Source organism: Chaetodon auriga, chromosome 8 (assembly GCF_051107435.1).
Source record: "Chaetodon auriga isolate fChaAug3 chromosome 8, fChaAug3.hap1, whole genome shotgun sequence".
In the NCBI taxonomy this organism is placed as follows: domain Eukaryota; kingdom Metazoa; phylum Chordata; class Actinopteri; order Chaetodontiformes; family Chaetodontidae; genus Chaetodon; species Chaetodon auriga.
Genome location: NC_135081.1, coordinates 12,536,201 through 12,550,380, shown reverse-complemented (window position 1 = coordinate 12,550,380; position 14,180 = coordinate 12,536,201). Strand labels below are relative to the sequence as shown.

Below are 14,180 nucleotides of genomic sequence, written 5' to 3'. Positions count from 1 at the left end.
AATACTAATCATAGTAAACTATAGCATACGCCTCAAAGTAGCGTTTATAAGGTGGTAGATACACAGCAAAAGGAACTGCACAACATATGGAAGTGAAATCAATTCAACAGGACCTGGAGATACTCTTAAATTCAGGAATAAATGAAGCTGCATGGAAACCACGACATAAAGGTAAATATATGGAATAGAAAGTGGAAAGCTTAAAACACATCTTTTAAACTACATCACACATTTATTCAGTAGAGATGAGTATTTATCCCTCTCACACTATCCAATAACTTGCTGGATACAAGGTCCATGATCCGATGCAAAGGTGATAGATGATTGGTAAAGATTCGATACACTGTGGTTTAAAGGGCATTTTAAGTGTATAAGTAACTGGCTTAAAAAAGAAAGAGCAAATTTTGCCTGAATTTATGTTGAAGTGTTGAATTAGAAATGCTTTAGAAAAAGCACTCACACCGACAACAGTTGGCACAGGCAGCAATATATGGAGCATTTTTTTGTCCAGTCCCCCAGTAGGAGGAATTTTTCAGTGATATGATACAAACTGGGAGTTGTTTACCTTCAGCAACTCTAAATGTGTGTTTTTCCCATCTGTGGTCGTGTATTGATGTCTGACTCATGTTTCAGTTAGCTGCACCTCTAATATTAAGTTATTTTGTCTTGATAAAATTAGTGGAGAGTTCAGTGCATACTATATTTAGCAACTTTGAATCAGTTGCCAATGTGTACGTACATCTGTGTACCAGATGGACATGCATTCAAGTGAATTCGTTCTCATGTTTTTCAGGTAATGAGAGGACCTATCCTACATCTGTCGAGGCCTCGCTGTGTGTTCTTACCTTATCACAACTATAAAAGTTGTGTTTATGGCAGGCTATTCAAATTTTGTTCAGTCAGCAAATGAATAAGATGTGTGTGTATGTGTGTGTGTTTGTGTGTGTGTGTGTGTGTGTGTGTGTGTGTGTGTGTGTGTGTGTGTGTGTGTGTGTGTGTGTGTGTGTGTGCGCGTCCATGTTTTTAATCCATGCTCGCTTGTGCAGTTTGTGGAAAAACACCAGTGTACCAGGCGTTAGATAAGTAATTTAAGATAAGCTGTGGCTGGCTAAACTGTCCTCTGTCTTCCTTTCCACCATGCACACACACACACACACACACACACACACACACACACACACACAAACACCATGTTAATGTATCTGTTTCACTGCATGTTATTTTTCACTCTGACTAGCTGTAGCTTATAGCTTGGGACATGGAGCCACAGAGCAGAATATGATACACTTTCTAATTTCACACTCCATCAGCCTTTACTGCCAGACAGAGAGGGAGGGGACGGAAGGAACAGACAGAGACATGGGGGGGTGGGTGGGGGGCACTGATGAAGAGGAAAGCAAGCAAAGAGAGGGAGAAATGGATGGCAGAGAATGAGATAAAATGAAAGAAAAGAGAAAGGTTTCACAGCAAGTCAAGCGACACGTCACTTAGCAATGAAAAGTTCAGCAGCGGGGACTAGACCTTGTAAAACTAGTTGGCTCATAAAGTCTGCAGGCCATCCAACACACATACTTGCATTAATTCCCCCCCGACTTGCTTTCCCCTGCACTCTTTCAACAAGGTTTGACATTCTTACACAACACACCCAGACCTTGGGTGTAACAGCACATGCACAGGGATTCATACACACGCAGCATGTCACGCTCTTCATACTGTCAGGCACACTTCCTCTCTCACACACTGGCATACACTTTGTCTGGTTCTAAAACCATAAATATCTTTGTCTGGACCCCAGTTAATACCAGTTCTAATGTGTCTCAGGAGGGGTTTTTCCGAGGAAAATGGAAGTAAAGTCATCACCTGTCCTCGAGAAGGGATTTTATGTAGAGATCTAGAGGTTGAGAAAGAGGGAGAAAATAGAAAGTCACTTTTTCTTAGAATGAGAGTCGCTCACTAGGACAGATTGTCAGTTTGTGTCCGTTTTACACCTTGTGTGAACACGTGGTGCTTTGAGGTTTTTGGGGGTGTAGAAAATGTACTGTGGCTATTTGTGTACATGAGTGAAGAGCAGTGGTGTGCTGGTTTGACACTGCCACAAGATTGGCAACCTCTGCAAATGGAAGTCACAGCTACAAATAATAGTCAAATTAAAAGTGCGTGCGTTAGAGGAAATGATAGACGAACGGAGGCGGACAGACAGTGTGAGAACCAAATTCAAGCATGCATGGAGGTTGAGTGGCAGATCAGTGAGTGTTGTAATACTGTGCTGTATCTGGATTTGCGAGCATTCATTAGTGCTTGTCTCTGCTGTCCACAACTTATTGATAATAAACATATTGTTATAGTAAGTGATCTCCAATGATGCTGCTGATGAGCTGTAATCTATAGTCCTTATGACCTGCATTGTCAACTCTTAACGACAGCAGAGTGACGCTGGAGCACAGTGCTAATAGATAACTGACCTCATGGCTCAAAAACACAGCAGTATCTGCGAGCTGCTCTGATATATGTGATTCCCTCGACAGGCAGTATCTGTGCTCACTGCTATTATTACTGTAAGTCAACAGGTCTGATTTAACAAACGCATGTACACATGCATTCAATGCTGTCTGACACTAGCATACCCATGCGCACACACATCCAAGAATATGCACTTGTGCACCCACACTGATGTCTGCCCTGCACAAATTTGAAGACCATCTATTTTCTATGAGTCTCCGCGTGAGTCCACCGCACACTGAGCTGAATGTGTGTGTGTGAGATGAATGAGCGATTAGGGGAAGGCAGATAGATGCTCACCCCCATGTCTTGCAGCGGAGACTGTAATTACAGGCTTTTGGCAGAGAGCGAGAGAAAAACAGAAGAATAAAGGAGCGGGAGGAGAGAGATTGCGTGATGAGGTCCATGATGGCTGGGTCGCTGATAGATGGATGGAGTCTGAGCTTTGTTGTTTCATCTCAGATGCAGAGGAGCGTTGTAAGACAAAGTGAGAAAAAGTGAGAAAATGAAAGAGTGCTAGATAAGTGGGTGATTGGATAGGCAGAGGAACCCACTAAGGTCTGTAATGTCCATTTGTTGAGAGAAGAACAAAGTGAGAGACCTATCATTTCAGAGATGGAGATTGATTGCACACCAGCCAGCACCCACAGTGATGAGTGCTGTGTTGACGCAATATATGTATGGATATACATATGTTGGATAAGGCATAAGATGTATTGATAGATGAATGGTTTTATAGAGGAGTGGCATGTGAAAGCTCGTGTGGATGGCTGTGGATGGATGGACCTGAAAGTGGACATATAGATATGGGTGCATGGATGTGAGACATGATGGCTTAGATGCACACAACTGATGGATGAGCAGATGAATAGATGCAGGGGTGTGAATAGATAGACAGTTATAGGAATTATGGATGGATGGATGAGTAGTGAGGATGGATGAGATCGAACAGTGATCTAACAGCACGCCGCTCTTTGTCCCACTGTGCTTGCAGAGGACATGTGTCCTTAAAACTACATTTATGAAGCAGGAGACCAAACCCAACATACAGTTCTCTAAACTAATGGTAAGCTGCTGTACCACCATCTTTAACTCAGATATTTTCTTGTTAGTGGTGACTACCAATGAGGGGTGACATCTGCTCTGATTGGTGGACGTGACACACTTGACTGGATTACATTGCTTTCCACAAAGATTCAGCATATAAACATATTTTCTGTTGGATATATTAGGTTTAAAGGGCCACTAGGTGTTTGTTTCTGTTGCCATCATGTAATGAACTGGCAGTGTGTCCACAGTGCTTCCCTGCCTTGCTGTCGCATGCTTACCAGCAGTAACATCCTGTCTGTTTTTATTACTCCTCCTCTTTCTTTCTCAGTTTCTGTCATCTTTTATCACCTGCCTGTCTCCTTTTGTTTTGCTTCGTGTTTTCTTTTCTGTTTGTTTTTCAGACTTTCCATCCCTTCATTTTTTTCCTCCCTTCCTTTTCCCTCATGCCTTTGTACAATGTGACATCTTAATGAAAAGGCCATGGTGTTTTTGCCATTTCATTCCATGAAACAAGACCAAGGCTTTACAGAGACAGATTTGCTTTTATTGACATGGATGACCTCTCTTCCTCTGTTCACCCTTACTCTCTCTATCTCTCTGTCTGTCAGCCCTTCATTCACAGAAACAGCACTTTTCACAGAAAGGGAAGGACAGTAATGAGTCTTTTAGTGGGACACAATAGCAGAGAAAGCACTCAACAGCATGGTGAAGGAAAGAAAAAGAGAAAGTATCTTCACCAGTCCTCATCCTCAGATGAAATTAAATGATAGAAGAGGAAGGGGGGGTATGAGAGAGAGGGGCCAAAAAATGAAGCAAGAATGAAAGCGAGAGAGAGCGAGGTAGACTGAGAGATCTGGAGACAGAAAAGCAGCTTGAGTGCCGTCCAATAATCAGCTCTTTTCACAGCATACTTTCTCAAGGAGACCGAGAGAATAGGACAGAGGGAAGAAAACTGCTCTGCTCCTTCCACAAGACGGCAAATTGACAGTTCGTATGAAAGACAGAATAGAAAGAGGAGAGAGCTGGGAGAGATAGAGAAATGGAGGAATACGACTCATGAACAATGTCCCTCCATGACCACAAATTGACAGAATAACAAAAAAATGGAAGTGAATGGACAAATCTCTACAGGAGTATCAAATTTGCTGGCGTGTCTCTGGTGGACTTGGTTTTCCCAGCCTTCCTTGTGTCTTTCTGTCTTTTTCTTTATCTCTCTGTTTCTTTTTTCTTTCTTTTTCTTTTCATTTGTGTCCTGTTTCATCATTTCTCTCCCTACCTCCTGTGCTTTCACCTCCTGGTCATCTGTCCTCCCCCATTCTAGTTTTAATCAATTTATCCATCGTGTGTGTGTGTGTGTGTGTGTGTGTGTGTGTGTGTGCATGTGGTTAGTTTAAATTGTATCTTTATATATTCTATTCCAGGCTGAGTGGGTGGGATTGATTGCTGGTACTTTGCATCATGATGCTTACAGTACATAGACACAGACACACAGTACAGGTTCATTGGTAAAACAAAGCTTACACACACACATACACACACAAACACACACACACACACACACACACACACACACACACATTCTTGGACACACATATTTGTATACACTGATGCTCAGTCCCCCCCTGGTGTGACTGGCAGACTTCTTGTAGCCGTAGGCTATATCAGACAATGGAAATCATCAAACACACACTCACCCAACACAGACATTTGTACACACACACATACACACACACACACACACACACACACACACAAACAAAAATCTGCATTTCACCCCAAACAATTGAAGCACTCTGTGGTGACATGCACTGTTCTGGGTTGTTGCTTTGATGTTGCGTTATGCACACATGTTGTCATCTGTATTGTCGGGAAAATAACAAAAATCAAAGATTAAGCTGTCTTTTCTGGTTGGGATACAGTTAATCCTCTCAAATCTATTTTTAAAGTTTTTATTTCAAATGTCAAAAGGTTTTTCTTGGCCTTTGCATGACTTTGTTTACTCTAGTAGCAAATAATTTGTTTTGCCTTCAAAACAGCACACGTAGCTATTTTAAGCATTTCATTTAGCATGTCAAATTGTATTACATGGCCTGCGCTTTGTGCACACGAGAAGAGCCAAAGTCAGAATAACAAAGGAATAAATGTTAAGCCATCAGCCATCAGTCACGTCTATTTTCAGTATTCTTACCTAATATGTCAAATGGCGTTACGCAGCTTTATTCTGTGTTGTTTATTTAAAACGTCAGAGGGTTTGAAATGCCCCTTGCTCTGAATTTGCTTTTGAACCACAGATGGAAGATCTAAATAACTAAGCACTTAGCCAACAATGGTTGGGGGAAAAAGTTTAGTTATTGAGTAATTATTTGTTTGTTTTCTCTTCTTCTTCCATATCATTGTAAAAATAGACTTTCCTCAGTTTGGGTCTTGTAAACAAACTCCTCTGAGCAAAGTTCTTGAGCAGATGAGTCACCCATGACTTTGAGTCTTATTCCGAATTTTACCATCATCTTGAACTCAACATGCTGTCTCATCAAAATTACAGCTGCACTTTTGTTGAAGTATGTCTCAGCAGTTAATTCTTGTTATTGGAATAGTATTTGATTGAGAGAGAGGATGGCCTTCTCTCAGAGTTCAGGCCAAAAACAACAACAACAACAGCAGCAGCAGAAAAAGAATCTTCCACTCAGCTTGAGGTGGTCTTTTAGGGCTTCTGTAAACTCTTGAGTTTGGTCCACCTCATGTCAAGGGGTGAGCTGAGGGGTTTAGTGACCTATAGCCCTCTGGTATTTGAGAAAGCAACTGTGTAGAAGTGTTTGCTTAGATCAGATACCATCCGTTATTTGGGTTGCTTATTAGGAATCTTGCTGCACTGATGTGGAGGTCCTGGTCACCCGTAAACCTCCACATCCTGTCATTAGTAAAGTGACTGTTGGCAGTCAACAGTTTAATGTCAGCTTTTACATTTTTCAAAACATTTTTCATCGTTCATCCCACTAGTTGGTCACTTACTTAAACTTGTCGAGGTGTTGATGTCCACCTGAGTAATGTAATGTGCTGTTAGTAAGGTGCTTTAAACAGCCAGTCTTGTACAGTGTCATATTAAATCTGAAATATGTTCCTGCTTGTCGAACAGCCACCTCTGGCCTTTTCCATTCTTTGTTGCAGGTAAAGATACAATACGACTGAGGTAACAGGAGTCATGTGTCATGTGTTCAACACCTACGTATAAACCTAACACCTCACTGTACACACACGTAGTGTTGTTCTGTATTTAGTTACTGTAACTGTAAACCTGTTTGTGCAGAAACAACTTGGTGCATCTTTGGGTTAATGAATTTAAAGCATATTTGTTTATGTCTCTGTTAGTCAGGTGTATAGATACTGAAGTATGTACTGTGATGTACACAATGAGTGCGCCGTGTGTGAGAGAGAGTTATGTGACTCAGGCTGGTGCCTGTAGAGAGCAGATGTCTATAAACTGGCTGGTGCTGCTGGTTTGATGCTCTGGTGCGTTTTCCCAGATGGCAGCAGAGGAAGCAGTGAGTGAGCACGATGACGGATGTCTTTAATGATGTTATAGGTTTGTCTTATGCAGCTGGTTACTTTCAATAGGTATTGTTAAATTATTAATAAAAGGTGATCTGAAAAGGTGATCAATAATTCTGTGTGTCACTACCATGGTCTTTTCGTTATCCTGCCAGGATGTCCTCGACAGTACAGCGACAGCAGTTGTTTTCAGTCTTTGCGGGGAATACGGGTAATAGTGGATTTGAATGCCAATTAAAGGTGCTGTATGCCCTGAATCCTCATCACAGCCTAACAAGAGGAGACAGAATACTAAAAAAAAACCCACAAAACATATGTCTGTCTGTTTTCAGTGTGGGCCAGAGTTTCCCACTTAGTTTCTATCATTGAGATTCTTAATTATGTTCCAGATTGTGTCACCTAGCTGCTTGTCTTGGACATCAGCCTGACTGACTACTGACTGCAGGTAACAAATGAAAAGCAATGAAACACCAGAGCAACACCACATTAAATACCTGTAAGCAAGCAGCCGCCTTCACAGAAGATATTACATCAGATAATTAGATTACAGAAGATGTTTCTCCCCTTCTGATTGGTTTATGGCAGATAGAACTCTTGGTATTGATTTCCCTCTCTGTGGCCTGCAGACTCTGTCGTGTTCATTGTTGCTTCTGTTGACTTGGCTGTAATTTTGCACTTACTGTTTTGTCGCGGGAGAAAATATGTTTGGATTACGATTCTGTGTGTGTCGGGTGTTTGTGAAGTGACAAAATGTGTCTACAGCTGCACTGATGGAGGAAATTACAGATGAGGAAGAGGAAGACAGAAAGAGAAGTTCCTCACTGAACTTCTATTCCTTTTATTTGTTGTTGCCTTTATTAAAGCTCTAATGTCTATCTCTCTCTGCTAACCAACCAAACAGATGTTACACTGTGAATCAATCAGCGACATTAATTCATATCAGAAATATTACTTGCAATGACTTTTAATTTCTCTCCCGTCCGTCTGTCCAGTGGTAAATACAGCTGCAGCTCATTGTGAGTGTCACTGCGGCTTTGTCAAATCACCCGTGACTAAGGAGGCTGTTACAGTATCTGTTTACTCACACACACACACACACACACACACACACACACACACACACACACTCACACTCACACACTCTCAAACCACTTGCATGGTCTCTGTGTGTCTAGAGTGACACTGACAGCTGGTGAGGATCATGTGAGAAATGTGACCACTGTCTATTGTGCTTTCTGGCTCTCGTGATGTGGTGTATGTGTCACCGCGTGTCTTTGTGTGAATATGTCGGTGTGTTGGTGAAGCCTGCACCAGACACCCAGGCAAATTTGTTTTAAAAAAAAAAAAAGAAAAAAAGAAAAAAAAAGGTCCATATGTGGAATAGCAGTAAGTGTTTTTAAGACTCAGAGAGATGTTTGAGAGTCCTCGGGAAAACCTTGAAAACCTTGAGGGGAAAGTATCTGGCTGTGCTCGCCAGCCTGGTACCCCTGGTGTAGTGTTAGATGATTTTAAAGTAGGATTATTTCGCTCTGTTCTACCGCTGTGAGCAGAGAGACTGACATTATCCACCGCAGGCCTACACGTACACACATCGAGACATGCCAACGTCCTCACTCTCTTGTTCCCACAGACATATGCACAAACCCAGCATGCCGGCAAGCAGGTGGTGAGCTATCACTGAAAGCCACATCTCTCATCTTTTCCTGCCCCCTTTCTTCCTCTCCTTCCTTTCCTCATTTCTTTTCAGTTTTTTCACTTCTCTCCACTCCTCTCCACTCCTCTCTCCCACTGTGCTGACACGCACCCACTGGCACTTGGATTTTCACTTATCCTCCCTTCTAGTAATAGATTTTAGACTGCACTATTCAGCCTCTCTGCTGGCACCCTGTTGTTAAAAGACACCTGCAGAGAGACAGATAAATAGATGGATAGAAAAGAAGGCAGTACACTTGGGCTGTCAGCGAAGAGAAAGGTAATGGTTTTGGTTTCATCAGTCCTTTGCTGATTCGCTCTTGTCTCAGTTTCCATTAGATGTTCATCTTGGTCCTGTTTTCCTAAATAAGCAGGAAAAGAAATTTGCGATTAAGTCAATTTTATTGAAGTGTCTCTGTTCTCAGGCAGCCTTTCCCATTCAGTCATTCATGTTTATAAAAAGTTATGAATGATGCAAAAACAACTTTCGTGTCTTTTTTTTCCTCACTGTCTGCTGGTCATTCATCCTTAAATGAATGAGACAACATTTAAAACCTGCTAAAAGCCATCCAGTGCACCCTCGCTGAAGTGCACTTTTCAAATATATTATTGCTGACTGGATTAGTGATTTGAAGCCCTCACAGGAGTAGCTGTGTTTGTTATGATCACAGTTTTACAGTTAAGAGGCTCAGTGATGAGGAGCACATGCACTATGGCAGGGACTTGACCACCGCACACCCAAGCGAAAAGCACCCTTATTGTTTTTCAAGCATCAAAACAGCAACAAAACAGCGTATCAGTGTCACCAATAGGGAACCCAACGGTGGTCCTAACATGAAGCAAATGTTGATGCATCAGCCAGACCTCTGTTACTGAGTCACCCTCCACCTATTGTCTGAAGTTAGTATAAGTGACTTGTGGCTGTTTCAGGTAGGCGTCGTCGGTCACAGTATCCATCCTTCATTGTGTGTAGTAACAGAGGAATCCATTCAGTGACACCAGTGAGGAGAAGAGTGGGTGGCAGGGGAGCATTCACAACCATCAGAGAGGACAGGGGAGCGGGAGCGATGTGGAGGATAGCGAGGCAGAGGACAGACGCTGTGCAGCTGCTCATACACACAGCCATGTGCATGCAACACGTGTAGGCGTGCACTGACTGTCAGTTACATACCAATACGTACCGTACATGCAGGCAGGTGTTTGCACTCCACAAAATATATTTGCAAGTGTATTTCTCAGATTTTCTACTCATATCAGAACTTTTAAACTAACTCTGAGAGCAAATGAATTGATGGGTGATGGTAAACAGAGTTCCTTAAGTTGGGCAGGCATCCTGCTGATGGAGGATGAAAGACAAGCAAAAAGACCCCTCACTGCAAACCCATAGAAAGAAGGAATAAAGCCAGGCGAGACAGAGGATTGTCAAACAAGACTCGATGGAGAAACTTGAGAGGAAGTGTGAGAATGAAGGAGAGAGGAGTCGATCTACTTATTGTAAATATCAAAGCCACACCTCTTACAGTAACCCCTCGTGAACTTCATAAAGGTTACTCTGGAAAGCCGCTGATCAATCACTCAATATTGCCTTGCATCGTCTGCCGTCTTGGTGATAAGACATTTTACCAACTGTCACGCAGGTGGAGACATGCATAAACTACCACAAGGTCATCCAGATCGATTTCCTCTCCAACCAGAGATGTTGACAAGTGTTGGTGCTTTCATCCAATTTGTTTAATGCTCGCATTGAAGGGCCGCATCTTGAGATGTGGTTTGCTTGAAATCGCACCGCACGTCTCCACTCTCAGACATTAAGGTAAAACGAAGTAAATGTTTAATCAAACGGAATGATGATCGATGAGGGAGGAGGATAGAGGCCGAGGAGAAACGGGCCTGGTTATCAGTATTCAGTGTTACCAGCTGAATTATATTAACACCATCAACGGCTGAAAAAGTGGCAGCTTATTTTTGACGTCGCTCTCATCACTGCTGCCTTTTTCAGGGTAGAGAGAAGCAGCATCATGTGTTCATGTGCATTGTAAAATTTGCATGTTTGACTATTGGTGACATGGCAAACACACAAACCCCTGACTGGATTTTCTTTGTTGCTGTAGGAAGCAGTTACACGTGACGCCATACTTGATATAGAGACGCTGTCGTAAAGCAGCTTGAAAATGATGTGCTACTGAGAGATTAACTCACACACTATCACAGTCACACTCGTGCTTTGGCTGTGCTAACATTGTAAGCTAACTCTTGTGTTCTCATGTTTCTCCAAGCCTCCCTTCAGAACAGCATCACAGTGCACCTTCATCAACATCAGCTGGATTCAATAGACAGCACTCTGTAATAATTGGATCACTACAAAACTGCATTAACTGCTATGCCCAGAGATAATGGCATCATAATTGAAATGCACTCATTTGCATAAGCAAATGGCTGGTTTTTATGAATGCTTTCATCCACAAAATATCAAAATAATCGGTGGATTTAAAATTCTGTTTATTATTGTGTCTGTAATTTCCAAATGAAGCTGAGGAGAGACAGAAGGCAAGCGGATCAGAGAGAGACGGGAAAGTGGAGGAAATGATAAAGACCTGTGATTCCCCTTTGCTCTCCTACATGATAACATCTATGGATCCTAATATCGAGTGGCATCAGTAGATGTATTTCTGTGTATTTGATGATCGGCAGGAACGATCCATGATAAATTCTCATTTGGCTGGTCGATGTAGCAAAAGCAAACTCCAGATATTTTGTTTAAAGACATCAGAGTCTGGTCCTCCTCCTCACACTTTATCTTTTTCCTCCTGCGTCGCTCTTCTCAGCGTTGCTCTTTGCCATCGTTCACTGTCACCTCTCTTAAGTGGTGGATGTCTTTTTAATGGTCCAACACATTAAGACTAAACAGAACTCTCAGATTACAGACATTTGATGCGCTGGATCACTGACCACTGTGCTGTCAAGGCTCGCTGTTTGATTTGTGACTGTGGCCAGTTGATTTAATCAGAAGAAGATCCCCTAATTATGAATTATGGACTTGTGCTGTGAGCTGCAAAGATCTCTGTGTCCATGAGTGTGTGGGAGAAAGCGAGGCCGAGCCTTTGAGTCCATCGCAACAATATTCAAATGATATCCCAAAAGATACTGAAATCCTCATTTTCAAACTATTTAAGTATTTATTCCTTGTTAGAGACAGAGCGGTCTGGCTGGGAGGCTCAGCCGTGCAGGTTCACTCAGTGAGTGCAGAGTTCCTCTTCTTCTACACCCCGTTCACCACATGGTGTCCCACAGCGGCCTCCATGACAGGACGATTTGTCCTAACGGAAATAGCTCATTTTTAACATTGTGTATGGAAATTTTTTCTTAACATAGTTATCTTTTTTAATGAGCAGGGAGGTTAGGCTGAGATCTCATGTCAGTAAACATGCCACGCAGTCTGACTGAGTAACTGCAAGCTCAATAACTGTAGCTGATCCAGTAATGTTTATTTCCCTTGCAGTCAGAAGACAGAGTAAATCTCCTGATCTAAGTCTAATGTGGTTGTCTTTCTGTATGTTTCCCCCCCACAGGAACAGATGGCCAATGGCGTCCAAGGTCCTGCGTCTTTGCCTTCTTCCTCCGTTTTGTTTATCGGCTCGTACAGCCTGGACAAGGACGGACTGAAGAAACTGGCAATCGGATTCGCTCTGGCAGCAGCCATATTGGCTTTCGTCGTAGAAAAACTGTTCTGATGGAGAAACTGCAAGCTAGAGGAAGAGAGCCTCAGCAGTGTGTTGAAAGCAGGTGAACACATCGAAAATCGCTGCAGCATACTCCACGTGATCTCGTTCAGGTTTTAAATGAAGCAAACGACGAAAAGACGAAGTCGGTAACACCTACGCAGTCGAGGGTTGTTTGAATGTTCTCTGAGAGGTCTGTTGTTTATAGCACAGTTAGACTTTTATTTTTGAATTAAGGGCATGGGTGGCCACTTAGCAGTCATTTCACTCTGTTTGCTCCAAACAAAGTGATGTCTCTGTCTTTATCAGTCAGTGAAGTGGGACTAACCACACGGGCAAAGGACAGCAGCCTCCACAGACCTTAGCCAACTCTTTTAAACCACCTTTTTCTTCCAGTTTACTCCCTCGCTGTACTAAATTTTAATTAGAATCTAGTTGAAGTACAGATTCTGGTTCATGTTTTTCTTTTGTGTTCTGCTCTGTTCACTGACGGCTGCAGCCTGATGTCGAACATAAACAGGTGAACTGAACACATTCTGGTCAGCTGTAAAACAACAAAGCTGCTTTTCAGCTTGCTGAGCTGCAGAGTGATTCTCAGGTGTTAATGAGTTCTCCAACATATTGTTTCGAGGTACTCAGCATGTAGACTTCCAAATATTGTGTCCTATAGAGTTGCCCATCCTCCTTTTGATGGATTGAACTGTGCTTATGTTACAGTTTGTGCTGTTTTATTCTGTGGGAAGGGGTAATGTTGTGCATATACTCTGATTTAAGGTAGTTTGTAACCTTCATTTCAAAGTATTTATTTTAAGAGACAAGGACAGTGTATTTTCAAATCTTCATAAGAAACATCTGAAGTTGTTGGTCTTTCATGAAAGTGATTGTTCAAAAAGGTTTTTGTGTGTTTCATTCTCTGGTTTTTGCCTCATACATCAAAGTCAGGTGCAGTTCTCTGTGATTATGTCTTAGCTGATTAGTTATAGCGTTTTGTCTTACAGAACCCCAAACCCAGTGCGATTGATTTTATTCGTATGTGATGACCTGCTCTGGTGCCAACATAAAGAACTGTTTCATATTTTCTCACTGACCTGTCGTGGCATCGAGCTGACATCGTCTTCAGAGGTTTCTGCTGCCAGCCCAGTACAGTGAAGGTGAATGGTGTCCCATTTGTGGAGCTCACAGCATCACAACGACAATATCCCAGTGACTCTGGATAATCCATAGAGCACGCTGTCCTCCATTTTCTGAAATGTTCCACTGAAAACTGTTCATACAGAAATCTGTGGATTATCCAAGGGTGACAGCAGAAACCTCAGAGACACATATAACCACAAGTTGTAAGTGAGAAATGCTTTTCTTTCTCTGTAACGAAGGTGAACTGACCCTGCAATACAACTCCTCTGTTGATAATGTGGGCTACGTGTGATGTGTGAGTCATTACTGAGACAGACTATATCCTGATTTATATTGTCCCAACCATCATTTTATGTGAGTGAAATCACTGAAGTGTTGAATTATTAACTGCTGAAGTTTTTACTATTAAAAACGTCCTGTAGAATTACTGTGGGAGAATCCCACGTCTCTCTCCAGCGCTCTGTATCGCTCAGTTGTCATATTCAGAGCCTGCCTGTGTTTCTCTCTGATATCTGTCTTTTTTTTTGAGGCACCACAGTC

General features: G+C 42.3%; 1 protein-coding gene across 1 annotated transcript in view; it reads left to right on the top strand.

Moving 5' to 3' along the window:
- The window catches only part of cdkal1 (CDK5 regulatory subunit associated protein 1-like 1), a 218,201-nt gene extending 204,280 nt beyond the window's left edge, over nucleotides 1–13,921 (top strand). The window contains exon 15 of the mRNA XM_076738158.1: nucleotides 12,357–13,921. Within this exon, the coding sequence (XP_076594273.1) occupies nucleotides 12,357–12,518 (162 nt within the window). The 3' untranslated portion in view covers nucleotides 12,519–13,921. The remainder of the gene's footprint in view (nucleotides 1–12,356) is intronic.
- Nucleotides 13,922–14,180: the final 259 nt, after the last annotated feature.